A 27,691-nucleotide genomic window follows, 5' to 3' on the forward strand; every position below is an offset into this window, starting at 1 on the left:
ATATGAGTTTTGGTCAATATCACCCAGCCCTTCACTCATGTTACCGATAGTGTCAGCACAGTTAAGGGATTTTTGTGTTTAATTGAGCGTTGCAGCAGGCTTTATGATGGAATTGTTTATATGTATGAGTGCACGTGGGTACGTTCAGTATTAATAATGAATTTGTGATATTTAAGACATTTCATATACCTACACAATTTATGTCCTGCAAAAAAATTCTGTGATACTATTTTTTTAAATTTAGTAGCACCGGTGCTACTACTGAAAAAGATAAGCGTAAAGCCCTGCCTAATTTAGCTGCTGACGTATGAGGTAACGTATTATTTATTCAAACCATGATAATTTACTGTAAATAACTAGTAACTTTTTGTTGTAACATGGTTTTATCTGCTCTTCTATTAAAATGTAATAAGCGCTTATTCTTCTGTTTGGATACTTCACATTAGCTCTATGGATGATACTACAAATTTGGGTATTGATCCGATACCAAGTAGTTACAGGAGCAGTATTAGCCATACGACTGTTCATACTTAAAATTTTCAAGATCATTCAATGATTTGTTTTTTTAAATCGACAAAAGCGCTGCATAACAATATCAATTAGTAATTTAATTATTTACTTATTCTCTTTTATTGCATACAAAATTGGTTTTAAAGTCAGTGGTGCAAAATAAATAAACGAAAGCAAAATCTACTATTTGCTCTTCCTCAGTTTGTAAAAAAAAAACAGCAGGCGATTTTAGGGTACTAATAAATAGCAATCTAATCACTATTGTAATGACATACTGAATGATATGCTAATACTTTGATTTGTTGCTGTTACGTGCATCGATCCAACCACCTCTGTTACATTCAAGAGCTTTAGCTTAGTGGTTAGGTATACGTTTTTGTATCCTTATATGGTTAGTAGTGTAGCATGTTTAGCTATTCTTTGTCCTCCAGTGATAATTATACCGCCGCTACGGAGGCGAGGATTCTGGATTTAGATGCTGCAATGTGGAGGTACATTTGCCGCTAGTGATGACGCTACAATGGATTTAGGACACCTTTGTTTGTTTGTCGCTCTCAAATTTGCTGGACTTAGCTACATTCTGTCATCAAACATGCATTTTCACAAAATATCAATTGCATTAAAATCTTGATTGTCGGCCAAGCTTACATCAGTTATCGTGCCACCCCACTTGTAAATACTGCCGTTTTCACTACTTTAGCTTGCCAGACTATTTCATTCAGATTTCATGTTGATATTTAAAATATTCGTGCGTATAACCAGTTGTACTCATTTGAGAATCAAATGGTTACATACAATCCTATGTAGATATTTATCTTTTATAGCTAACAGATTTTTATCTTGCCATCAAATTTAGGGAAAGCACCTCCAAATCTGCCACCCGGAGTGCCCCCTCTGCTGCCCAACCCGTATTTAATGGCTCCGGGATTACTGCATCCCTACCCTGTAAGTTTCATGCAAATTCTGCGTGGATAAAGCGTTTGCGTAATAACCTAAGTATCATGTCAGCCTCAGGTGTACGGATATGATGACCTGCAGATGCTGCAGACAAGGATACCATTGGTGAGTTTTGATTTTTTTTTTTTCTCTCTCTCTCTCTCTGGTGTGTGTGTGTGTGTGTGTGTGTGTGTGTGTGTGTGTGTGTGTGTGTGTGTGTGTGTGTGTGTGTGTGTGTGTGTGTGACCCAAAACGAGTGATGTTCGCATGTTGTGTAAATAAAAACGGAATACAATGATTTGCAAATCCTTTTCAACCTATATTCAATTCAATAGACTGCGAAGACAAGATACTTACTGTTCAAACTGGAAACCTGTTATGTTTTGCAAATATTAGCTCTTGTGGAATTTGATGCCTGGAACAGGTTTTAAAAAAGCTAGCACAAGTGGCCAAAAAGACTGAAAAAGTTGAGGAAGGCTCAACAAACAGTAACATCCCACAGGTGAACAGGCGAATTGGGAACAGGTGGGTGCAATGATTAGGTATAAAAGCAGCTTCTATGAAATGTTCAGTCATTCACAAACAAGGGTGGGGCGACGGTCGCCAATTTGTCAACAAATGCATAAGCAAGTTGTCGAACAGTTTAAGAACAGCATTTTTCAACGAGCTATTGCAAGTAATTTAGGGATTTCACCATCTACGGTCTGTAATATCATCAAAAGGTTCAGAGAATCTGGAAAAATCATTGCACGTAAGCAATGATATTACGGACCTTCGATCACTCAGGCAGTAGTGCATCAAAAAGCGACATCGGTGTGTAAAGGTTGTCACGACATGGGCTCAGGAACACTTCAGAAAACCACTGTCAGTAACTACAATTTGTCGCTACATCTGTAAGTGCATGTTAAAAGCCTACTATGAAAAGTGAAATCCGTTTATCAACAACACCCAGAAACGCTGCCAGCTCATCTAAGATGGACTGATGCAAAGTGGGATGGCGTGGCGAAGTGGGAGAGTGGCCGTGCCCAACCTGAGGGTCGCTGGTTCAATCCCCACCTAGTACCAACCTCGTCACGTCCGTTGTGTCCTGAGCAAAACACTTCACCCTTGCTCCTGATGGGTGCTGGTTAGCGCCTTGCATGGCAGCTCCCTCCATCAGTGTGTGAATGTGTGTGTGTGAATGGCTAAATGTGGAAGTAGTGTCAAAGCGCTTTGATTACCTTAATGGTAGAAAAGCGCTATACAAGTACTGTTAAATATGGGTGAATAAACACGATGTCTATTCTGGTTCACAACTTTTAATCAACTGCTGCACAGAGGAAAAACCGGAAACACTTTTTCCTTCCCGCCCATCAACATTGCGCATGCGTTAACCCAGTATATGGAGAAACATGTTAACAATCTCCCTATCTTTTATATACAAAAAATTAAATAGCACATGTTTCTTATGAACAAATACATGTCTTTTTAAACAACAGAAACAATACAATCAACTTAGGTAAGAATCCATTTTCTTTCACTCAATGCTTTCAAAAGCATCAAGGGTGATGCCCCCTTTTTCGTAAGACAGTCAGCCAGTTGAGCTTTTGTTGCTGACCAAAGCACCTTTTGTATTTTTTTGTTGTGAATAAGTTCTTTGATGCCACTTATATCTAACCGAAGCCTTTTCTCTGTTACCTGTTTTGTTGATTGAAGAGCATCATAGAGGGAATGATTATCAGTCACACAAACTAACGCCGGAGCATTTAGACCAGCGGTGCCAGCAGTGAGCTCAGAATAAAGGGTGGCAAGAAACACTGCATTGTCTATTCCATCCGACATGGCCAGAGTTTCTCCGGCAAGGGTGCTTCGCACCACACGTCGAATTCTCTTGGACTGCCAGAAAAGGGGGGAGAATTTACCTCCTTTTCCCATTAGGGTGATCAACATGCCCCCTTGTGTACCTCCATCAGGAAGATTTCCTAATGAAGTATCGCTGAATACAGTTAGGTTTAAGGCAGTATCATTTCCCAAATGTTGAAATTTTAAAGTCACTTTTTCAGCTTTAAGTTTACGAACTAACTTATTAGCATTGTGAATTGATTGCACAGTCTCATTCTTTAGACTAGATGCCAGACCACAAGATTCAAACATTACATCAGGTCTTGTCTGTTTTGCAACCCAGAGTATCTGTCCTATCTTTGATCTGAGTTGTTCTTTTTCTGTTTCATTAAGAGGAGCATCTCTTTCTAGAGCTCGGACTGGCTGTAAGTGAATGGGGTGCAGACTTTCAATGTAGCTGTGCTGATGCAACTGTACAGAATCATTAACAGTTTCAATGTCCATTCCCAAATAGCAGAAATTGTCATGTTCCTCACGTCCCACTTGGAACTCAGACTTCAGTTTAGGGATCACATTTTCTGAAAAGTTTGATGAGCCTGCCCACATAAAATCATCCACATGACATGCGAGTACACCTGTCACTGTGTTTTCATCGTCCAGCCAATAAAATACTGCTGGGTCTACCTGTGACACTTTACCACCTGTGCTCAGCATGATTTCCTTCACCTTGATGTACCAATAGAGAGATGCATCAGCAAGCCCATACACACACTTCTTTAGTTTCCAAATAACCCCCTTACAGTCAGCTTCTGGAAGAAGGTTGACATAAAGGTCTCTCGACAACTCCATACCCTGTAAAAAGGCAGACTTAATGTCCATGGAAAGGACTTTCCAATGATTTTGACAAATGACACTTAGCAGTAGCCTTAGAGATTCAGAAGCACAGGTTGGTGAATCTTTTTGTAGATTTTTTAAATTAAGTTCTTCAAACCCCCTTGCTACAAGTCTGGCTTTGGGTATAATACCAAGTGTCACTTTCTTTGAGACTACAGACCCACCTAGTGGAGATACACTTTTGTCCTGTATTTTCAGTCTCTTCAAAAACATTATTGCTTTTCCAGCTTTCTATCTCTGCCTGTTTGGCTGCATCAAATGATATGTCTTTTGTTATGAGTACATCAGCCTCCCCGACAGCTTACTCAGTTTTAAGATGCTGTACACACGACATGTCAACAGCCTCTTTTAGTCCAGTACTGCCATCAGGCTCAATATGCTGCACATTATACCAGTTTTTATAGGTTCCTGTTGCTTTACCTGCTCTACTGAGTACTTTAGCCTTACATGTTACACTTGTATCTCTTTTCACGAAAGTTACAATCTGTCCTGTTTTTAACTTCACATTAGAAGCAGGGAGAAGATTATCACAGGGACTGTGATTCATTTGAGGTGCATCACTTTGAATTACACCTTCACTTGTTTCCCTCTCCATCACTGTCATGTTCACCTTCACTGTCTGTGTTTTTTTCATTATCTGAGCTACATGATGGTCTGTGTAAAGCATCTGTGTCAGTATCAGTGGTTATGTTTTCTTCATGTTTTTCACATCCTGTTTCAGTGTGAACTTTACTTTGTGTAATTTCCTTGTCTTTAGTCTGTGTGTGCACCTTTTTAAGTCGTGAGTGATGAACTCTAACGAGAATACCTCCATGTCTTACAAACACAACAGCTCCATCTTGAGCAATCACCACTCCTGGTCCCTTCCACTCTGCACTATCTCCTCGTTTATAGTAAACCTTTTCTCCTGTCTCATATTTTTCATCTGTGTGTCTAAGCTGTTTTTTTAATGCCCTTCTTATCCTCTCTGAACATTCAACTTCAGTGAAAGCCTTCCTTGAGGCATGCAAAGCTGATATGTGTTCTCTTACTCTTGTGCTCACTGTAGTGCCCTCTAGTGCAGGTAGCTCATTTACCAATACATTGGGAAGATTAGGATTTTGACCAAATACCAGTTGATGTGGACTATAACCATGTACACTGTGCATGCAGTTCTTAGCCATTAAGGCCCAGTCCAAGGCAGTGCTCCAGTCACAATCTTTTTCGTGTTTAACTTTCTGGATGATGTTCGTGAGTGTCTGATTATGACGTTCCAACAGTCCGTTGCTCCATGGGCTGTATCCTGCGGTTGTCTTGATCTCGATATTGAAGTTTTCTGCCATGTCCCTGAACTCTTCATTGTTAAATTCTCCTCCGTTGTCACTGAAGAGCTTCTTGGGAGGACCATGGACACTTATCCATGTGTGGATGAAAGAGTTGACAATTACCGAAAATTTCTTGGTTTTCACAATATTTCCAGCGCTGAAACGTGTGAGATGGTCCATTATATGTAAATACCAAATGCCTGACTCGAGCTCGTGCAGGTCCACCGCCACAGTTTCATTGTATTCCGAAGCAAGAGGCAAACCAACAGCTGGCTTTGGCTTTGTCTTGCTATATCTTTGGCACGTTTGACATGCATCCACTATTTGTTGCAAAATACTGAGACAGTCCTGGTCTTTGTTCCCTGAACTTTGAATTAGCCTATGCAGGCGATCTGCTGATGCATGGCCAAATTGTTTGTGAAGTTTGAGGAGGACCTTGTTCTTCTCGATTGTGGACATGTTTTCTGTTACAATCAGGACTTCATCTTCAGAAAATAAATCTTGAATCTGACATTCCATGTCATCTTTGTCTCTTATGTCTACACAGTAATGTCCTGAGCTGGTAAACTGAAGAGGTATCTGCTGCTTAAACATCACTACCCTGTCGTTTTCTATGTCTAACGTAGTTCCTGCCTTTTTTAATGATGTTTTACTCAGCAGGAGTGGAATATCGACTTTGACAACTTCTGTCTCAATGTTACACTTTGTCCATCCTATTAAACAGGTAGATGCACTTTTCTGGTGGAATGAATCACATTTCCATCTCCAAAACGAAACAGTCTGTTGCTAGACCTTTCTGTACTTCTTAGCTTATTTACCTGGTTTTCATTGAGATTATGTACAAAACCTTCAAGCCACTTTTCTCCACACACTGTGCGAGTACAGGCGGTGTCTATGATCGCTGAGCTTGCTGCTTCAGTCATAAAAATCTCAGCTTTAGACTGGGGATCATTCGTTAACAGCGTGATATTAACTTCATCCAAATTGTCATTTTCAGTCAATCTTACCTGTTCGTGCTTTTTGTGCGGGCAGTCCTTTGCCCAGTGGCATGTGCTTTGACAGACGGCACATCGTGATCGTTTACCGTACTTATCCAGTGGGTTTGACCACGTGGAAACGGTGTGTTTGGTCTTCCTCTCCATTTTGGCTGTTCTGTAAGGAAAGCTGCGTCCTGGTTCAGTTGTATCTCGCTTGACTTGCCCGTTGTTTTACCTCCGAATATCCGTTTGAGAGCTGACTTCATTGATGAGAAGCTTAGCTCCGTGTTAGCCGTCAGTGCTAGCTGCCTGTCTTTCTCCTCGAGGCAGGCTGTGTCAAGAAGTTTGAAGCCTAACACCGCATAAGGGAGTGTCATAATGTACATTTTCATCCGGTTGTAGCGCTGTTCGAAGTCAATATTATAGTCCACCATTGAAACGGAAATATTTTTGGTGATGCGGTCGAAGTACGTGTACGCTTTGTATTCGCGATCCTTTTCCTCTTTCAGGAAAACGTCATCCACTTTTGCAAATAATGTCGTCATACCGTTGTCATTGTCCAACTCCTCCGCAGATATCTCCATTGCGATTTCTCTGGCTCTCCCTTCAAGTCCCAAAGCCACTGCTAGTGCTTGCTTTTTCTTATTGAGTTCTGTAACGCGCATCCAAATGTTAACTTCATTTTTCGAGCACTCGTATGGCTTGCACTTGTCAAACCTCGGCGGTATTTTATAGTTTGCAGCCATCCTCAACCATCCTCTGCTACCAATGTTAAATATGGGTGAATAAACACGTCTATTCTGGTTCACGACTTTTAATCAACTGCTGCACAGAGGAAAAACCGGAAACACTTTTTCCTTCCCGCCCATCAATATTGCGCATGCGTTAACTCCGTATCCCGCCCATAAACACTGCGCATGCGTTAACCCAGTATATGGAGAAACATGTTAACAAGTACAACCCATTTATCATTTATTTAAAAGTGTTTCGTGGTCTGACGAGTCCACATTTCAAATTATTTTTGAAATTTGGAAACTGTGGACGTTTTGTCGTTTGGAACAAAGAGGAAAAAACCCATCCGGCTGGTTTTAGGCGCAAAGTTTAAAAGCCAACATCTGTGATGGTATGGGGCTGTATTAGTGCCCAAGGCATGGGTAACTTGCACATCTGTGAAGGCACCTTTAATGATGAAAGGTACGTACAGGTTTTGGAGCAACATATGTTGCCATCCAGCCAATGTTATCATGACGCCCCTGCTTATTTCAGCAAAACAATGCCAAGCCACGTGTTACAACAGCGTGGCTTCATAGCAAAAGAGTGCGAGTACTCGACTGGCCTGCTTGTAATCTAGACCTGTCTCCCATTGAAAATGTGTGGCGCATTATGAAGCCTAAAATACCACAACGGAGACCCCGGACTGTTGAACAACTTAAGCTGTACATCAAGCAAGAATGGGAAAGAATTCCACCTAAAAAGCTTCAAAAATTGGTCTGCTCAGTTCCCAAACGTTTACGGAGTGTTGTTAAAAGGAAAGGCCATGTAAGACAGTGGTAAAAATGCCCCAGTGCCAACTTTTTTGCAATGTGTTGCTGCCATTAAATTCTAAGTTAATGATCGTGACTATACTAAATGCACTGGGCATAATAAACACAACATTATTAATATTGCTACTACGGATAATCTGATCAAAAACTCCCTAAAACAGCCCACTACCTATAATATAGGTTTTTTAAACATAAGATCATTGTCTCCCAAAACGTTATTAGTTAATGATATTATCAGAGACAACAATCTTAACGTCATTGGTCTCAGCGAAACCTGGCTTAAACCAAACAACTTTTTTGCGCTAAATGAGGCATGTCCTCCTAACTTTACACATGCGCATATTGCCCGTCCGCTTAAAAGGGGTGGGGGGGTCGCACTAATATACAACGAAAACTTTAACCTTAGTCCTAACATAAATAATAAATATAAATCGTTTGAGGTGCTTACTATGAGGTCTGTCACACCGCTGCCTCTACACCTGGCTGTTATCTACCGCCCCCCAGGGCCCTATTCGGACTTTATCAATGAATTCTCAGAGTTCGTTGCTGATCTAGTGACACACGCCGATAATATAATCATAATGGGGGACTTTAATATCCATATGAATACCCCATCGGACCCACCGTGCGTAGCGCTCCAGACTGTAATTGATAGCTGTGGTCTCACACAAATAATAAATGAACCCACGCATCGCAACGGTAATACGATAGACCTAGTGCTTGTCAGGGGTATCACCGTTTCCAAAGTTACGATACTCCCGTATACTAAAGTATTGTCCGATCATTACCTTATAAAATTCGAGGTTCATACGCATGTTCGTCAAACTAATAATAATAATAACTGCTATAGCAGCCGCAACATTAATACGGCCACAACGACAACTCTTGCTGACCTACTACTAATGGCACCATTCCCAAAGTATGTGGGCTCTATTGATAACCTCACTAACAACTTTAACGACGCCCTGCGCGAAACCATTGATAACATAGCACCGCTAAAGTTAAAAAAGGCTCCAAAAAAGCGCACCCCGTGGTTTACAGAAGAAACTAGAGCTCAGAAATTATTATGTAGAAAGCTGGAACGCAAATGGCGCACGATTAAACTTGAGGTGCACCATCAAGCATGGAGTGATGGTTTAATAACTTATAAACGCATGCTTACCTTAGCTAAAGCTAAATATTACTCAAATCTCATCCACCGTAATAAAAACGATCCTAAATTTTTGTTTAGTGCGGTAGCATCGCTAACCCAACAAGGGACCCCTTCCAGTAGCTCAACCCACTCAGCTGATGACTTTATGCAATTCTTTAGTAAGAAAATTGAAGTCATTAGAAAGGAGATTAAAGACAATGCGTCCCAGCTACAACGGAGTTCTATTAACACTGATACGATGGTATATACGGCGGATACTGCCCTCCAAAATAGTTTCTCTCGTTTTGAGGAAATAACATTAGAGGAATTGTTACAACGTGTAAATGGAATAAAACAGACAACATGCTTACTTGACCCTCTTCCTGGGAAACTGATCAAGGAGCTCTTTGTATTATTAGGTCCATCAGTGCTAAATATTATAAACTTATCACTCTCCTCGGGCACTGTTCCCCTAGCATTCAAAAAAGCGGTTATTCATCCTCTTCTTAAAAGACCTAACCTCGATCCTGACCTCATGGTAAACTACCGACCGGTGTCTCACCTTCCCTTTATTTCAAAAATTCTTGAAAAAATGGTTGCGGAGCAGTTAAATGAACACTTAGCGTCTAACAATCTATGTGAAACCTTTCAATCCGGTTTCAGGGCAAATCACTCCACGGAGACAGCCCTCGCAAAAATGACTAATGATCTATTGCTAACGATGGATTCTGATGCGTCATCTATGTTGCTGCTCCTCGATCTTAGCGCTGCTTTCGATCATAATATTTTATTAGAACGTATCAAAACACGAATTGGTATGTCAGACTTAGTCTTGGTTTAACTCTTATCTTACTGATAGGATGCAGTGTGTCTCCCATAACAATGTGACCTCGGACTACGTTAAGGTAACGTGTGGAGTTCCCCAGGGTTCGGTCCTTGGCCCTGCACTCTTCAGCATCTACATGCTGCCGCTAGGTGACATCATACGCAAATACGGTATTAGCTTTCACTGTTATGCTGATGACACCCAACTCTACATGCCCCTAAAGCTGACCAACACGCCGGATTGTAGTCAGCTGGAGGCGTGTCTTAATGAAATTAAACAATGGATGTCCGCTACTTTTTCTCAACTCAACGCCAAAAAAACGGAAATGCTGATTATCGGTCCTGCTAGACACCGAACTCTATTTAATAATACAACTCTAACATTTGACAACCAAACAATTAAAGAATCTGGGTATTATCTTTGACCCAACTCTCTCCTTTGAGGCACACATTAAAAGCGTTACTAAAACGGCCTTCTTTCATCTCCGTAATATCGCTAAAATTCGCTCCATTCTGTCCACTAAAGACGCTGAGATCATTATCCATGCGTTTGTTACGTCTCGCCTTGACTACTGTAACGTATTATTTTCGGGTCTCCCCATGTCTAGCATTAAAAGATTACAGTTGGTACAAAATGCGGCTGCTAGACTTTTGACAAGAACAAGAAAGTTTGATCACATTACGCCTGTACTGGCTCACCTGCACTGGCTTCCTGTGCACTTAAGATGTGACTTTAAGGTTTTACTACTTACGTATAAAATACTACACGGTCTAGCTCCATCCTATCTTGCCGATTGTATTGTACCATATGTCCCGGCAAGAAATCTGCGTTCAAAGGACTCTGGCTTGTTAGTGATTCCAAAGCCCAAAAAAAGTCTGCGGGCTATAGAGCGTTTTCCGTTCGGGCTCCAGTACTCTGGAATGCCCTCCCGGTAACAGTTCGAGATGCCACCTCAGTAGAAGCATTTAAGTGTCACCTTAAAACTCATTTGTATACTCTAGCCTTTAAATAGACTCCCTTTTTAGACCAGTTGATCTGCTGTTTCTTTTCTTTTTCTTCTATGTCCCACTCTCCCTTGTGGAGGGGGTCCGGTCCGATCCGGTGGCCATGTACTGCTTGCCTGTGTATCGGCTGGGGACATCTCTGCGCTGCTGATCCGCCTCCGCTTGGGATGGTTTCCTGCTGGCTCCGCTGTGAACGGGACTCTTGCTGTTGTGTTGGATCCGCTTTGGACTGGACTCTCGCGACTGTGTTGGATCCATTGTGGATTGAACTTTCACAGTATCATGTTGAACCCGCTCGACATCCATTGCTTTCCTCCTCTCTAAGGTTCTCATAGTCATCATTGTCACCGACGTCCCACTGGGTCATTATTGTCACCAATGTCCCACTGGGTGTGAGTTTTCCTTGCCCTTATGTGGGCCTACCAAGGATGTCGTGGTGGTTTGTGCAGCCCTTTGAGACACCAGTGATTTAGGGCTATATAAGTAAACATTGATTGATTGATTGATAATGATTATTTGCAAAAAAAAATCTATTTTTTCAGTTTAACATTTAATATTTTGTCTTTGCAGTCTAATCAATTGAATATAAGTTGAAAAGTATTTTCAAATTGTTGTATTCTGTTTTAATTTACAAATTACACAACGTGCCAACTTCACTGGTTTTGTGTGTGTGTGTGTGTGTGTGTGTGTGTGTGTGTGTGTGTGTGTGTATATATATATATATGTATATATATATATATATATATATATGTATATATATACGTTTTTTAAATATTACCTTGATAGTTGATTAGTCAACGATTAGTCAACTATTCAGATAATACAGCTAATCAGATAATACAGCGTACACATTTACTTTCTCAAATTTGAGTGTGTGTGTGTATATATATATATATATATATATATGTATATATATATATATATATATACATACACATGTTTTTTAAATATTACCTTGATAGTTGACTAGTCAACGATTAGTCAACTAATCAGATAATACAGCTAATCAGATAATACAGCGTACACATTTACTTTCTCAAATTTTTCCAGCGACTTCTATATGCAGCTTTGCAGTTTAAGTTATTTTAGGCATGTGCTTGCGAACAACAAATATGACTACCGGTAATTAATTCATAAATATTTATACTGCAACTGTGCTGCTCATTCAGCTGTTCCAAAAATTCAAATGACTACTAAAGAAAGGCATTTTGTAATGTTAACAAGCTGCACACTGGTATATTGACTATTAACTCTTGGCAGTTTTAGCACTGTAATAGACTCAATGTGTAGAATTCCATATTCGATTTATTATCAAATTGTTTGCTATTTCATGGATTTTATGTTTAATCTTATTATACCTCCACATTGTTGCCTGTATATCTCTGTGCGTGTGTCTGTTCACACGCACATGCATGTGCGTTTTGCATTTGTTAAGTGCCTTTTTTGACGACATTGCAAATAGACTCAATGTGTAGAATTCTATATTTGATAAATGTTTTAAATGTCAGCTATTTAATAGATTGTATGTTTAATCTTATGATACTGCCACATTGGTACCTGTTGGTCTCTCTCTGTTTGTCGTGTTTGTTAAAGGTCCTTTTTCGGCGTTGCAAATTAGTGCTGCTTTAAAACGTACATGAATTGATGTAGAGAAAGTTTAGCTGACTGACTTTGTCTAAATTAATGGTTATTTTTCACACAACTTTGTCTCACTTTTGTTGTTAGCAAGGTGGAAGCTAACGCTCGTACTGAGAGTTAGACCGCAAATGTCCGACATTTTCTTCTCTGCTTTAAATGCTGGTGTGTCACAGATGTACTGCCATAAAAACAAGGTCCGCTTTGCAAAATGAGAAAGGCATTAATTTAGAAGGGATCCACAAACTTTAAATATTATCACTGCCGTTGTTTTTGCGAGTGACCCTCTTGCGCCTGAAAAAAAAATAGTGACGACATCTCGACTATTATCGACAAATATAAATGTCTGCGACCAATTCTATTCTCGACATTTGTTGACAGAGAATTTGCATGTGTGTGTAAATATTTTTATCATTCTTTTTTTGTTATTTTAGGATTATTACAGCATTCCCTTTGCAACCCCAACAACAGCACTGACTGGGAGAGAGGCCAGCATGACAAACAACCCTTATTCTGGTGAGCCACCCTCCCACTTAATACATCAGCATCTTTGCTTTGGCTTGATGCGACACAAATGATACCCGTTCTCTCCAGGTGACTTATCCAAGTTTGGTCGAGGGGATGCGTCCTCACCGGCCCCAGCCACCACACTAGCTCAGACGCAGCAGAACCAGACCCAGACGCACCACTCGACCCAGCAGCCTTTCCTTAACCCAGGGCTGCCACCTGGCTACAGCTACACAAGCCTCCCATACTACACTGGCATGCCTGGCCTGCCCAACACCTTCCAGTACGGTCCGGCTGTGTTCCCGGTGAGAATGGTACACACAAAGTCGACTAAATGATTTCTGAATCAAAGCAAAGTAAGGAATACTTCCTTCCTCCTCCCAGGTGGCTCCTACCTCGGCAAAGCAGCATGGAGTGAATGTCGGCGTCAACGCCTCAGCCACACCCTTCCAGCAGCCTAGTGGCTATGGTTCCCACGGATACAGCACTGGTGAGCTACCATGACGTAGATACTTGATTTTAAGGCTGTATGAAATTATTTGAAAAGATGTTTGTGCAGCATTGTGTCAGTGGATTGCTGCAGTACCACTCAGTCTTCAATGTCACGATTTGTTTCATCTTGACCAAACGCGTGAATCATAAGTTTATTTTTAGACTTTGCGTTTGCGTCTTGTCGTTGTCTGGTTGGTTTCGCTGTTTTTGGCCTTGACACAAGACGTGACTGCCCTTCAAACAGGCTTTAGAAAGCTTGAAGGCAGCTCTTTGTTTATCATAGCTGGGCTTAGACTGTTATGATTTTGCTGAACTTCATTTGCTTGCTTGTCTCATTTCATTTTGATAAGTAAAAATACATCCTATTTAATGGATGAGCATTTTAATTGATTAGTGGATGAATTAATTACCAATAATAGTGTTGAATTAATTGTTTAACTGTAATTGAAGACAAATAAATTGCAAAATCTGTCTGCAACCAGTAGAGGTGCTGTTGATTACATTTGAGTATGGCCAAGTCTATTTCAAAGTTGGTAGTTAACATGGTGAACGGTAGTCACATAAGGAGCTTTTGACCAATTATTTAGGACAGTAATTCTCAAAATTTGGTACACAAGCTCCATTTAGTTGTATGCCGAATAATCACTTGATTGAAGTACAGTGTTTTATTTTCCTATGTTCAAATGCTACTGTTCAAACTGTGTATTGTACAGTAGCCTAAGTATTACATGTACTTGTTAAATAAAACCACTGCCTTGTTTTTAATGAATACTTGCACCTACTGTATTTTAATATTGGTCATAATGGTGGTACTTGGAGAGCCAAGTGTTTTGAGGTAGTACTTGGTGAAAACCAAGTACTACCTAAGTAAAACCACTAGTAAAACCACTAGGCCACTGAGAGGTGTCCCGCTCAGTGGCCTAGTGGTTGGAGTGTCCGCCCTGAGATCGGTAGGTTGGGAGTTCAAACCCCGGCCGAGTCATACCAAAGACTATAAAAAAAAAATGGGACCCAATGCCTCCTTGGTTGGCACTCAGCATCAAGGGTTGGAATTGAGGGTTAAATCACCATAAATGATTCCCGGGCGCGGCAACGCTGCTGCCCACTGCTCCGCTCACTTCCCAGGGGGTGATCAAGGGGATGGGTCAAATGCAGAGGACAAATTTCACCACACCTAATGTGTGTGTGACAATCATTGGTACTTTAACATTAACTAAAACGTTTGAGATCCACTGATTTAGGAGATCCTCTGGCCATAATCTCTCTGATCGGTCAAAAGCCCCTCACACTCGCCTTGTTTGCTACCAACTTTGAAACCGAGTTGGCCATACTCTTTCTATACACGGCTCTGCATTTGAACAACAAGCCCTGGCAAAATGATGGACGACTTGGAGGATGTACAATCATTTGTTTATTTTTAAAATAAACAACTGATGCATAACTAAGTAATTTCAAATGGCAACTTTCTGACTTTAAGAAACACTAAAATTAAATAAAATAAAAATATGGTAGTCTGTAAAAGTTACATTTTTCGATCAAGCAGTGAAAAATGTATGGAATCACTCATTTCTAACAAAAATATTGTTAAATCACCCTGAATTTTTTTTTTCGGAGATGACGCCTCCATCAGATTATTTATGTTTATTAGTATGCAGTTTAATACTTGTGTTCACGGCGTGGAGAGCTTTTGCACCTGGTGGATAGACATGAATCATGATTCCCACACAAGCGATCTCAATTGAAACATAGGACAGGAATATCAAACTTCTTCAAGAAGGTAAATCATCATGCAATGTGTTGCTAAAGATGTTAATTGTTCAGTCAGCGGTGTCCAAAATCTGAAATACAAACATGGGAAGGTTGTAAAAGGCAAGCATACTGGTAGCGACGGAAAAGTTAAAGCAGTATGTCTTGCGATGCGAGGCAAAACAAATGTGTGTCACCGTCAGTGACCAAACTGTAAGAAACCACCTGAAGGATTTTTTAAAATTTAGATTTCATTGGAAAAATGCTAAATGAAAGCTGTCAAACGACTAAACAGAAAAACACATGGTTACGATAGGCTAAGGAAAATCAATTGTGAATTATGGATGGCTGGATGAGTTTCATATTGAGTGATTAATTGCAAATCTGTGAGGTGATGATGCAGGAACTTTTCTGTGGTGCTGTTCCAATGAGATTTATGGAGACTGACTGCCAAAAGAAAACATGCAAATGTCTACAGTCATTGATGATATAGGTCTTCATGTCAGATAATGGCACTGGGGAGATGAGATGGTTGTCATTAAATCTTCGATAAATGCACAAGTTTACTTTGACATTTTGGGCAGTAATTTCTCATTCCATCAATCGAAAGGATGTTTGAGAATGATGACATTATTTTTCAAGAGGATAATCTATCTTTTCATAGAGCAAAAACTGTAAAAACGTTCCTTGAAGAAAGATATCTAAGGTCAATGTCATGGCCTGCAAATAGTCTGGTTCCAATTGAAAATCTCTTGGAAATTGAAGAAAATGGTCCATTCCAAAATGCAAAGCTGATTTGACAACAGCAATCAGAAAGTTGTAGCAAGATTGAGTAAGTGTACTGTCTGTCACTTAAGTCCATTCCTCAGAGACTGCAAACTGTTATAAAAGCCAGAGGTGGTGCAACAAAGTACTAGTGATGTGTTGGACTGTGTTTTTTTCTGTTTGGTTTTTCATGATTCCGTAACTTTAAATAAAGTAAATTATAGTAAATTGAGTGATTCCATAATTTTTTCACACTTCTTGATCTAAAATGTTATACTGCTACAATGTATGTTCTTGATTTACGTTAGTGTTTTCTTAAAGCCAGAGAGCTGCCATTTGGAATTACTAGTTTTGTGTCATATCTGTTATCTGCTCTTTTTCTAAAAAAAAACAAAACAAACGGAACATCCTCCAAGACTGGTGATTCCATCATTTAAAAGTTAAATTCCCAACAATAGTCAAACACACACGAGGTGTGGTGAAATTATCCTAGGCATTTGACCCACCCCCATGTTCACCTCCTGGGAGGTGAGTGGAACAGTGAGCAGCAGTGGTGGCCGAGCTCAGGAATAATTTGGTGATTTAACCCCCAAATCCAACCCTTAATGCTGAGTGCCAAACAGGGAGGCAATGGGTCCCATTTTTATAGTCTTTGTTATGACTCGGCCGGGGTTTGAACTCACGACCTTCCAGTCTCAGGGGTTGTTGCTTGCCGTGCACAGAGCATATGCAGAATTCTTGGAAAATCTATTCTTCTGTATCAAACTATTTGTAAAAAATACACACAAAATATATTTCATTCATATTGTCTTTGACTTTTTGCATTAATCAGATTTTTTTTTAAATTATATAGATCAGTGTAGTGTAATTTCCATATAGTTAGAGGATTTTGTTTTATTGTGGCCAATTCTCTGAAGAGGTTCTGAGAGGCTCCCCATGGTATTTATTTTTCCTCTTATGAAAACAATAACACCAGTATAACGCTTAATCACAATCAGTGGCAAGTTTTTGTTTTGTTGTGGCGTTGCTGCTGCTGCTTTCTGCCGTCACTCCAGCTCACTTTCCACCTTCCCACACACAACCTGCCTGCTCTACCACCTCACCTCTTCATCCTCAGACCTGGCTCACACAGCACTTGCAAAATGACCGTCAACATTACTGCTATAGGTGCCAAGTTTGTTTTTGGACACCGTATGGCCCATGCTGTAGATGTGATATAGCAAATTTGCAAGTGCTATCTAAGAAAGGTCTATCCCCACCCCCCTACTTGGTCCCCACCTCGCCTGGTGTGTCTTAACGCTGTGGGCTGTGGCTGTGTGTCTTGACTGTTGCAGGCTATGAGGATGTGGGCCAGGCTTCAGGGAGTGGGGATTTCTGTAAGGGCGGATATGGCAATGCCGTTGCCGCCGCTGCTGCTGCCGCCGTCGCTTCTGCACAAAACAAGCCAGCCAGCTCTGTCACTGGGCCTGGAGTCGGTGAGTGGTGCCAAATTTAAAGCTAATGTCACCAATCGCCTCACTCACCTACTTTTTTTTTTTGTTCTTTGCGCCTTATTGTGGTGAAGAGCATCACGCTATGCCTGCTATGCTTACCGTCCACCATGTGTGCTTCCTGTTTTGTTGACCCTGTTCTGCATCTCCAGTTTAACACAGGGGTATAGTGTGTTTTAAGAGTAAAAACCCCAGCAGTCAACCACAGAGTCAGACTTGACATTGTTTACTGGATGTGGTGTGCTGCTACAGCTCTCTTGCTCCTTCTCCCTCCCCCCTTCTTCATCTCATTTTCCATCAACTGTCAAACACTCGATGCTTCCCAATTATCATTTTTTTTCCAGAAAGAGACATGTATTCTGGGAATGTGGTCAAAAAGCTTTTGATGATTTGCCCAGTATTGATTTTCTCTTTCTTTTCCCATCTCCAGGAGTCTCTGTGACGTCAAGTAACACCGGAGTACCTGATATTTCAGGTTCTGTTTACACAAAGACACAGGCAAGTAATGATGACATTACAACCATAGTAACGCTAATAAATGAGTAAATTACTTAAATCTCAGGAGCCTTTTTATATAGTAACAGTACTAATAACAATACAATCAGGTATACATTAGAGCAGTGGTTCTCAAATGGGGGTACGCGTACCCCTGGGGGTACTTGAAGGTATGCCAAGGGGTACGTGAGATTTTTTAAAAATATTCTAAAAATAGCAACAGTTCAAAAATCCTTTATAAATATATTTATTGAAAAATACTTCAACAAAATATGAATGTAAGTTCATCAACTGTGAAAAGAAATGCAACAATGCAATGTTCAGTGTTGACAGCTAGATTTTTTGTGGACATGTTCCATAAATATTGATGTTAAATATTTCTTTTTTTGTGAAGAAATGTTTAGAATTATGTTCATGAATCCACATGGATCTCTATTACAATCCCCAAAGAGGGCACTTTAAGTTGATTACTTCTATGTGTAGAAATATTTATTTATAATTGAATCACTTGTTTATTTTTCAACAAGTTTTTAGTGTTTTTTATATCTTTTTTTCCAAATAGATCAAGAAAGACCACTACAAATATTTTGCACTGTTATACAATTTAATGAATCAGAAACTGATGATTTTACTTCTTTATCTCTTTTTTTCAACCAAAATTGCTATGCTCTGATTAGGGGGTACTTGAATATAAAAAAAATGTTCACAGGGGGTACATCACTGAAAAAAGGTTGAGAACCACTGCATTAGAGCATTAAATGTTACTGCTAAGTAAAACAATTATGGCCTGATGCATTAAAAATTTTGCAATATCGATTCACAAGGCATAGATCACTAGGCATTATCAAGGTTTATCCTGTCGAACTGTAAGTTGGTTACCGTATTTTTTGGATTATAAGTTGCTCCGGAGTATACGTCGCACCGGCCAAAAATGCATAATAAGGAAGGAAAAAAACAGCTGGAGTATAAGTCATTTTTGGGGGAAATTTATTTGATAAAATCCAACATCAAGAATGAACATTTGAAAGGAAATTTAACATAACGAATCGTGAACAACAGGCTGAATAAGTGTACGTTATATGACGCATAAATAACCAACTGACAACGTGCCTGGTATGTTATTGTAACATATTATGGTAAGAGTCATTCAAATAACTATAACATATAGAACATGCCATACGTTTACCAAACAATCTGTCACTCCTAATCGATAAATCCGATGAAACGTTCTTCCTCGATGTCGCTTCTAAACAAGTCTGCCAACTCCAAAAGTATGCGCTGCTTCCTCTTGTCGTTTTCTGCTGCATATTTCACTACGTCCAGCTTGTAATCTGCAGTACATGATTTCCTTTTCGGTGCCATTTTTGTTCAACCCTTCTCAGTTTTTATAAGTTACCGCCAACAATGAAATTATCCATTTTAATAGCTACGGCAGTAGCATAAAGCATATACTTCCGCGAATGAGATAATGTGTTTTGATATTTTACGGTAATGTGTTAATAATTTCACACAAGTCGCTCCGTAGTATATGTCGCACCCCCGGCCAAACTATGAAAAAAACTGCGATTTATAGTCCGAAAAATATGGTAGATATAATTATTGAAACCAAGAGTAAGAAGACTACCAATTCAGTGTTAATATTTGAGTTACGCTGCAGCATATAGCAGGCCGATGTCCTGCTGCTGCATCGCATCTCAGCTCGTAAATTATTCAAGATTAGAAATCATGTCTCTCACCTGGGTAGTAGGATGATTAGCAATTAATCTAGAATTTATTCATCTGTGACATTCAATTTATACCCAAAAATGGAGACAAACACACAACAACCTAAAATGGTGCCTGCAGGCAGAAAATTTATATTTTAATCCTGTCTGGATTATGATTAATTCTGCATCTCAATGGGACGATATGAACATCCTCATCATCGAAGTAAGGGTAGACATTGTACATTAAGCAATCGTTTTACTATGTTCGTATTTCTTTTTTAGTACTTACCCATACTGCTACACGATGCTTTTGATTGATTGATTGATTGATACTTTTATTAGTAGATTGCACAGTTCAATACATATTCCGTACAATTGACCACTAATTGGTAACACCCGTATAAGTTTTTCAACTTGTTTAAGTCGGGGTCCACGTTAATCAATTAATGCTCTAGTGCAGGGGTGTCAAACTCGTTTTAGTTCAGGGGCCATACCCAAGTGGGCTGGACTGGTAACATCCTGGCATAATAACTTAAAAATAAAGACAACTTTGGATTGTTTAAAAATAGACCAAAAAATAGTTTTTACTCTTAAATGTAGCAGTTAATAGTATTCGGTTTTCATTTGTCGTTATTTATACTTGCTGAATAAATTATGTAATAATATTCATCTTTCAAATAGGGGAAATTGAGTCAGGCAGAGTTTTAAAATGCTCCCATTGATGTTTATTTTTAAACTTTCAGAAGATTAAATTAATCATATCAAAATCAAATTACAGGATTTTGTTAATGTAATTTTCTAATTTTCGGCAACTGATGTACTAACATCATGTGGTTTATTCTGTACATGTCTAGTATAATCTCCAACAAAACTTGTGAATTTGTACTCATTTAATAATCACACATAAGGTTAGAAGGGTATCCATACTATTTCAGCACATTTATGTGCACCCAGAAAATGTGTCCCCAGTCATATATTCAACACGGAATGTACAGATTATCAAAAGCATTGATTTGGGTAGAAATGTCTCAGGTTACTTTACCAACAACATCCTTGACAATTAAGGCATGAGAAAAATCTATACCCAAGTGGGCTGCACTGATAACATCCTGGCATGATAAATTAAAAATAAAGACAACTTTGGATTGTTTAAAACTAGACCAAAAAATATTTTTTTCTATTAAATGTAGCAGTTGATAGTATTCTGTTTTCATATGTCGTTATTTATACTTGCTGAATAAATTATGTAATAATATTCATCTTTCAAATAGGGCAAATTGAGTCTGGCAGAGTTTTAAAATTCTCCCATTGATGTTTATTTTTAATCTTTTAGAAGATTAAATTAATCATATCAAAATCAAATTACAGGATTTTGTTAATGTAATTTACTAATTTTCGGCAATGGATGTACTAAAACGTGGTTTATTCTGTACATATCTAGTATAATCTCCAACAAAACTTGTGAATTTGGACTTATTTAATAATCACACATGAAGTTAGAAGGGTATCCATACTATTTCAGCACATTTATGTGCGCCCAGAATATGTGTCCCCAGTCATAAGTACAACACAGAATGTACAGATTATCAAAAGCATTGATTTGGGTAAAAATGTCTCAGGTTACTTTACCAACAACATCCTTGACAATTAAGGCATGAATGTAATTGTCCACATTTTGTATCATTACTATCACTAATAAGCACCATAAGTACGCACTGACCAAACATGTTTTCGCTATCTTAACATTGCTCATAGCTCCGCCCTCTTGGTAGCCATGTGGGATTTTGCTGCAGGGGATACAAAGAATTGCTATTGCATCACCCAGTGGACACATTTAGAACATAAGTTTCTTTCACTAAAAAATTCATATTTATACTTGCCAAAAAACTCCCCTCGCTGGCCGAGTATAACTTGTTCGCTCACGGGCCGAATGTTTGCCATCCCTGCTACAGTATTTCACTAAAGCAGGATCTGTTTAGCACACAGCTTCTAAGACTTGGAGCTCATCTTCCCTATATTCAGGCTAGAAAATATAAATCTATGGACTAGAATTTTTTCCAAAGTAATTGTCGTTGGTTGTCACAAAGTCTGCAAGATTTGCATTGTTGTTGATGGAAAAGGAATCTATGGTATCTACCTCTAGGTCACGGATCACATGACTGGCTTGCTCATTATCTCTCAAAATGGTTTGGGAGTGTCTGTGACACTGATGCTTTTTTGATCATATCTACTTACTTGCAAACTTTGTAAGTGTTTTGGTGTTATAAATGGTTTTTTTTTCCATTCTACTGTTACTTTAACATCACATTAATAATAGCTGTAAACATAAGTGTGTTAAGCATTGTAGTTGACTGGAGTTGCAGGACTAGCGCCATGAACGTTTTGACAGCTGACGCTCGCTTGACCAGCACTTCGAGTCGTGCATATTTAACGTGGCGTCAGGAGAATACAAAATACGAAAAATTGAGCACTAGAGGTGTAACGGTACACAAAAATTACGGTTCGGTTCATTTTCGGTAGAGTAAGAAAACAACAAAATATACATTTTTTTGGTTATTTATTTAACAAATTTAACTTGATCTTTTTAACATTGGGAACACTATAATAATTCTGCCCACGTTAATCCACATTAAACTGCCTCAAGTTGTTGCTTAGATGAAATAAAATGACACAACTTTTCTTCTACAAATAAAAGTGCAACATTAAACAGTTTCCAGTCAACTCATCATGCTTAATTTATTACAGCATTGGGGAAGCCTGTAGTTGATTTTTTATTATGTAAATAATGTCCTTTTTTGCTGCTTCAACACACCTCAATCAACATTATCCGTAACACACTCCCACACCGCAGAATGAGCTAACGTTATGCTAAAAGCTAACTAGCCTTCACCTAAAGCCAGGACTGCGAGTGAGCTGAGCTGAAGTTTGTTTCTAGGTCAACGGGCTCATAGTGATGTTTGGAAAGTAGTTGACTTGGAAGTGTAGTATATTTGGGGAGAGTCCGCTGCTCACCTGCTAAACAACTAGCTGCTCGACGCTGAAACGCTGACGACATGCGCTCTGAATACGCATTGCTGATTGGCTTTGTATGTAACCAATCAGATGGTTGTGTGGGAGGGACAATGCAGGGTGCTGTGTACAGACAGAAGCAGAACGGAGCAGCTTGTTAAGACTTTAGCATAGGCGGCTACTTCATATCTACGTGTGGAACTCGTTCGGTACTCCTCCGCACCAAACCGAAACCCCCGTACCGAAACGTTTCATTACAAATACACGTACCGTTACACCACTACATGTGAGGTATCCTCAAGCGAAAGGAAGGAACGAAGATGGATGAGTGCAAGGTGTTAACATCTACACGTGATGTCATCATGGAAGAGTGCAAGAAAATTCCAGTAACAACCTGTGCAGCTGTGATCAATTCCAAGCACGCAATATGAACATATTCATGTTGAGGTGTACTCACTTGTGTTTTTTATTTACACAATATTGGCTGTGTTGACAGTCAATGGTGTACTGCTATGCAAGGACTACTCTATAAAGTTTGATTCATACAGCAAGTGTCGGTCCCTGTCCCCACAGTCACAATATACTAACACTCCATTCCTCTCATCTCAACCCTGCAGCAATCATTTGAGAAGCAGGGTTTCCACGCCGGCACGCCAGCCGCTTCCTTCAGCCTGCCAGCAGCTATGGGAAGCGGGGGACCCATCAACACCCCGGCTGCGGCGGGCTATGCCCCACCGCCCTTCATGCACATCCTGGCACCGCATCAGCAGCCCCATTCCCAGATCTTGCACCACCACATGCAGCAAGACGGACAGGTAAATGACTTTCCTGTGCGTAATACACAGAGGAACATGTTATATTACAATGTGGCAACAGTGAAAGCTGATTCATTTTTGTGTCAACAGAGCGGCACTGGCCAGCGCAATCAGAACGCATCCATTCAGCAAAAGTCTCAGATCAACAAGCCTGCATACAATTACAGCTGGGGGGCCAACTAACATCCATACCATGAGCCCCTTTGCCATTTTTCTTCATGAGAATTGGGGAGGGGCTCATCATATCTCATTGTGTAGAAATTCCACCTGCTGAGAACCCCGCCCGTCTTTTTTCTTCCCACAAAGTTTGTGCTGGGCCGAGAACCCTGTCACAAAGCTGGGAAGGGATGGGAGGGGCTTAGACAGAGGAGGCTGGAGCAAAAAATTTGAGTGGGTTTTGTTAACCTGCCCACCCTGCCACCACCCTCTTACTTCCATTTATTTCCATATGTCAAATGTTCACCTTTTATGGTTCTTTTTGTTGTGGTCTCTACTCCCCTGCTGTTTTTTTTTTTTTTTACTAATCTGGAGGAATGAAGTAAAAACAAGAAGGTAGTAGTGGTGGCAACCCCCACCCCCCACAAACTATTAATTTGCTCAATTTATTCCCTCCCCTATTTTTATGTCATTTTTAAGTTTTTTTGAAGAAACAATTCTCTCAATTGGTAGAGTTGCGAAATGTATTTTTTACTAAATATAGGTATATATATAAATATATATGAAGACTTATAAAGCAAGCTCAGCAGACTGGAATGATGAGGAAAGTGTGTTCATCATGTGATTGCGTGCATGTCTGTACACACATGGGGAGGGGGGTTGTGTACCGTGGATTTTTTTTTTTTTTTACCGAGCGCAGACTTTTTTGTTTTTCATAATGTTAACGAAGAAAAATCCCCCATAAACCACATGTACAGTAACTGTTACCATTAATGATGAATAATGTCGTGTAACACGTATTCTGCAAGACAAGTTAGAGGATCCTTCCCGAGCCAATACACACCCAGTCTGCCTTCCTGTGTGTTGTCTTTTAGTTTCCGAGACCCAACCTCCCAACCCCACCACTCCCCTAGTTTCATTGCGCCTTCTCTCCATGCACATTTTAAGGAAAACTTACAGAATCCAATACTGATGGACAGAATTGTACTTATGGGGCTTTTTTTGTCAGTGATTTATTTTTCTTTTTGTACTGTGCATTTTAAGAAAAATGTAAATGGGTAAACTTGTCTTGTACATACATAAAACAAAAAAGTACTGTAGTGCCTGTTTGCTTTCTTCTCCAAATCCTTGCAGACCTTGTTAGATTTATGTTTGCATCTTTTTATTTTTATTTTGTACAATATATAAATATTAAATAAACAAGGGAAAGACATTTTCATCATTTTTTGGATGTGAATGTCTTTGAAATCCACACTTGTTTCCTCCAGCTTTATTTTTGATTGTTTGAAACTTTTATTAGTAGATTTCACAGTTCAGTACACATTCCGTACAATTGACCACTAAATGGTAACACCCGAATAAGTTTTTCAACTTGTTTAAGTCGGGGTCCATGTTAATCAAATCATGGTACAAATATATACTATCAGCATAATACAGTCATCACACAAGTTGATCATCATAGTATATACATTTAATTATTTACAACCCGGGGGGTGGAATGAGGAGCTTTGGTTGATATCAGTATGTCAGTCAACAATTGCATCAACAGAGAAATGGACATTGAAACAGTGTAGGTCTTACTTAGTAGGATATGTACAGAGAACATAGTGAGTTCAGATAGCATAAGAACAAGTATATACATTAGAAATACATTTGCGACTTGTCCAGGGTGTACCCCGCCTTCTGCCCGATTGTAGCTGAGATAGGCGCCAGCGCCCCCCGCGACCCCGAAAGGGAATGAGCGGTAGAAAATGGATGGATGGATATTTACAATCCGGGCAGATGGGATGTGAAGGGAGGAGGGTATTAGTAAAGGGTTGAAGTTGCCTGGAGGTGTTGTTTTAGAGCGGTTTTGAAGGAGGGTATTGATGCACTTACTTTTACACCTGTTGGGAGTGCACTCCACATTGATGTGGCATAGAAAGAAAATGAGTTAAGACCTTTGTTAGATCGGAATCTGGGTTTAACGTCGTTTGTGGAGCTCCCCCTGGTGTTGTGGTTATGGCGGTCATTTACGTTAAGGAAGTAGTTTGACATGTACTTCGGTATCAGGGAGGTGTAGCGGATTTTATAGACTAGGCTCAGTGCAAGTTGTTTTACTCTGTCCTCCACCCTGAGCCAGCCCACTTTTGATAAGTGGGTTGGAGTGAGGTGTGATCTGGGCTGGAGGTCTAAAAGTAACCGATCTAGCTTGTTCTGGGATGTTTGGAGTCTAGATTGAGGGTTTTGGAGGTGCTGGGGTACCAGGAGGTGCAAGCGTAATCGATAAAGGGTTGATTGAGAGTTCCCGCTAGAATCTTCAAGGTGCTTTTGTTGACCAGAGAGGAGATTCTGTAGAGGAATCTCGTTCTTTGGTTGACCTTTTTGATTATCTTGGTTGCCATTTTATCACAGGAAAGATTAGCCTCTCGAATGGAACCTAGGTAGGTGATCTCATCTTTCCTGGTGATAACAATGTCACCCACTTTTATAGTGCAGTCACTGACTTTCTTAAGGTTGATGTGGGACCCAAATAGGATGAATTCTGTTTTACCTAAGTGTATGGATAGCTTATTGTCAGCGAACCAGGTGCAAATATTAAGGAGTTCAGCACTGAGGATTTGTTCCACCTGTGACTTGTCCCTTCCGGATACCAGCAGGGGTGAGTCATCCGCAAACAGGAACAATTCACAGTCGCATGCTGATGGCATGTCATTTACATATTAGGAACCGTATTCTTGCTCTCTTCCAGAATTGTATACTGTTGATTGATTGAGACTTTTATCAGTAGATTGCACAGTTCAGTACATATTCCGTAAGATTGACCACCAAATGGTAACACCCGAAATACTTTTTTTAACTTGTTTAAGTCGGGGTCCACGTAAATCAATTCATGGTAGAATTATATACTATCAGCATAATTCAGTCAAATATGAATGGTTATTAATACTTTTAAGACATTTCAACAGAACATAACTGTAATAATTTCACTGCTTTTAAATCAGCAATTCTCATACGATTGTGTGTCTGTACATTAACGCAGTGTTTTTCAGCCACTGTGTGTTGTGAGATACAGTCTGGTGTGCTGTGGGAGATTATCTAATTTCACCTATTTGGGTAATGGAAGTTTGCAAATGATGTTTTGAGTGTCGATGCTTTCTAAAGATCGGCAGAGTAACCGTGTAATATTCTTCCATATCAGTAGGTGGCAGCAGGTATCTTAATTGTTTTGTAGATGTTGGAAACAACGGGAGGCAGTGTTCTGGTAAAAAGGTGTCTAATGCTTAAACCAAAAATAAACAAAAGGTGAGTGACCCTAATAAAAGACATTGAAGCTATGCAGAACGGAACTAAAACTGAACTGGCTACAAAGTGAACAAAAACAGAATGCTGGACGACAGCAAAGACTTACTGCGGAGCAGAGACGACGTTCACAAAGTACATTCAAACATGACATGACAATGAACAATGTCCACACAAAGAGGGATTAAAAACTATTGAAATATTCTTGATTGCTAAAACAAAGTATATGTGGGGAAATATCGCTCAAAGGAAGCCATGAAACTGCTACAGGAAAATACCAAAAAAGAGAAAAAGCCACCAAAATAGGAGCACAAGACATGAACTGAAAACAGGAAAACAGCAAAAAAGTCAAAATAAATCACGGTGTGGTATGACAGGTGGTGATAGTACACCTACTTTGAGACAAGAGCTAGAGTCATGCATGCTTGGTTATGATTAAAAGTCATATCCAAAAATTGCGACTTTTTACTGTCAACTGAGTTTCGTTTTTTTTAGTGATTTCTGCTGGTGGTGTGTCTCCGCATTTTTCAACGCCAAAAATGTGCCTTGGCTCAAAAAAGGTTGAAAAACACTGCATTAACATACTGCAATTTGGTGGCATTTTTTCCGTTGCGCATTACTTGTAACCATTACGGTAAAATCTTT

The 27,691-nt window shown here is 39.7% G+C and overlaps 1 protein-coding gene across 16 annotated transcripts in view; it reads left to right on the plus strand.

Moving 5' to 3' along the window:
- The window catches only part of ubap2l (ubiquitin associated protein 2-like), a 53,119-nt gene extending 28,103 nt beyond the window's left edge, over nucleotides 1–25,016 (plus strand). For 5 of the 16 annotated variants that reach the window (XM_061897463.1, XM_061897474.1, XM_061897466.1 and 2 more), the window contains 9 exons: nucleotides 1,367–1,455; nucleotides 1,519–1,572; nucleotides 13,018–13,099; nucleotides 13,178–13,404; nucleotides 13,475–13,580; nucleotides 17,428–17,568; nucleotides 18,014–18,081; nucleotides 23,411–23,623; nucleotides 23,699–25,016. In XM_061897463.1, coding sequence (XP_061753447.1) covers nucleotides 1,367–1,455; nucleotides 1,519–1,572; nucleotides 13,018–13,099; nucleotides 13,178–13,404; nucleotides 13,475–13,580; nucleotides 17,428–17,568; nucleotides 18,014–18,081; nucleotides 23,411–23,623; nucleotides 23,699–23,791 — 1,073 coding nt within the window. In that variant the 3' untranslated portion in view covers nucleotides 23,792–25,016. The remainder of the gene's footprint in view (nucleotides 1–1,366; nucleotides 1,456–1,518; nucleotides 1,573–13,017; nucleotides 13,100–13,177; nucleotides 13,405–13,474; nucleotides 13,581–17,427; nucleotides 17,569–18,013; nucleotides 18,082–23,410; nucleotides 23,624–23,698) is intronic. The other 11 variants (XM_061897472.1, XM_061897473.1, XM_061897477.1 and 8 more) reach the window with 9 other exon arrangements.
- The last annotated feature ends 2,675 nt before the right edge of the window (nucleotides 25,017–27,691 follow it).

This window comes from Nerophis ophidion, linkage group LG04, assembly GCF_033978795.1.
Source record: "Nerophis ophidion isolate RoL-2023_Sa linkage group LG04, RoL_Noph_v1.0, whole genome shotgun sequence".
Classification (NCBI taxonomy): Eukaryota; Metazoa; Chordata; class Actinopteri; order Syngnathiformes; family Syngnathidae; genus Nerophis; species Nerophis ophidion.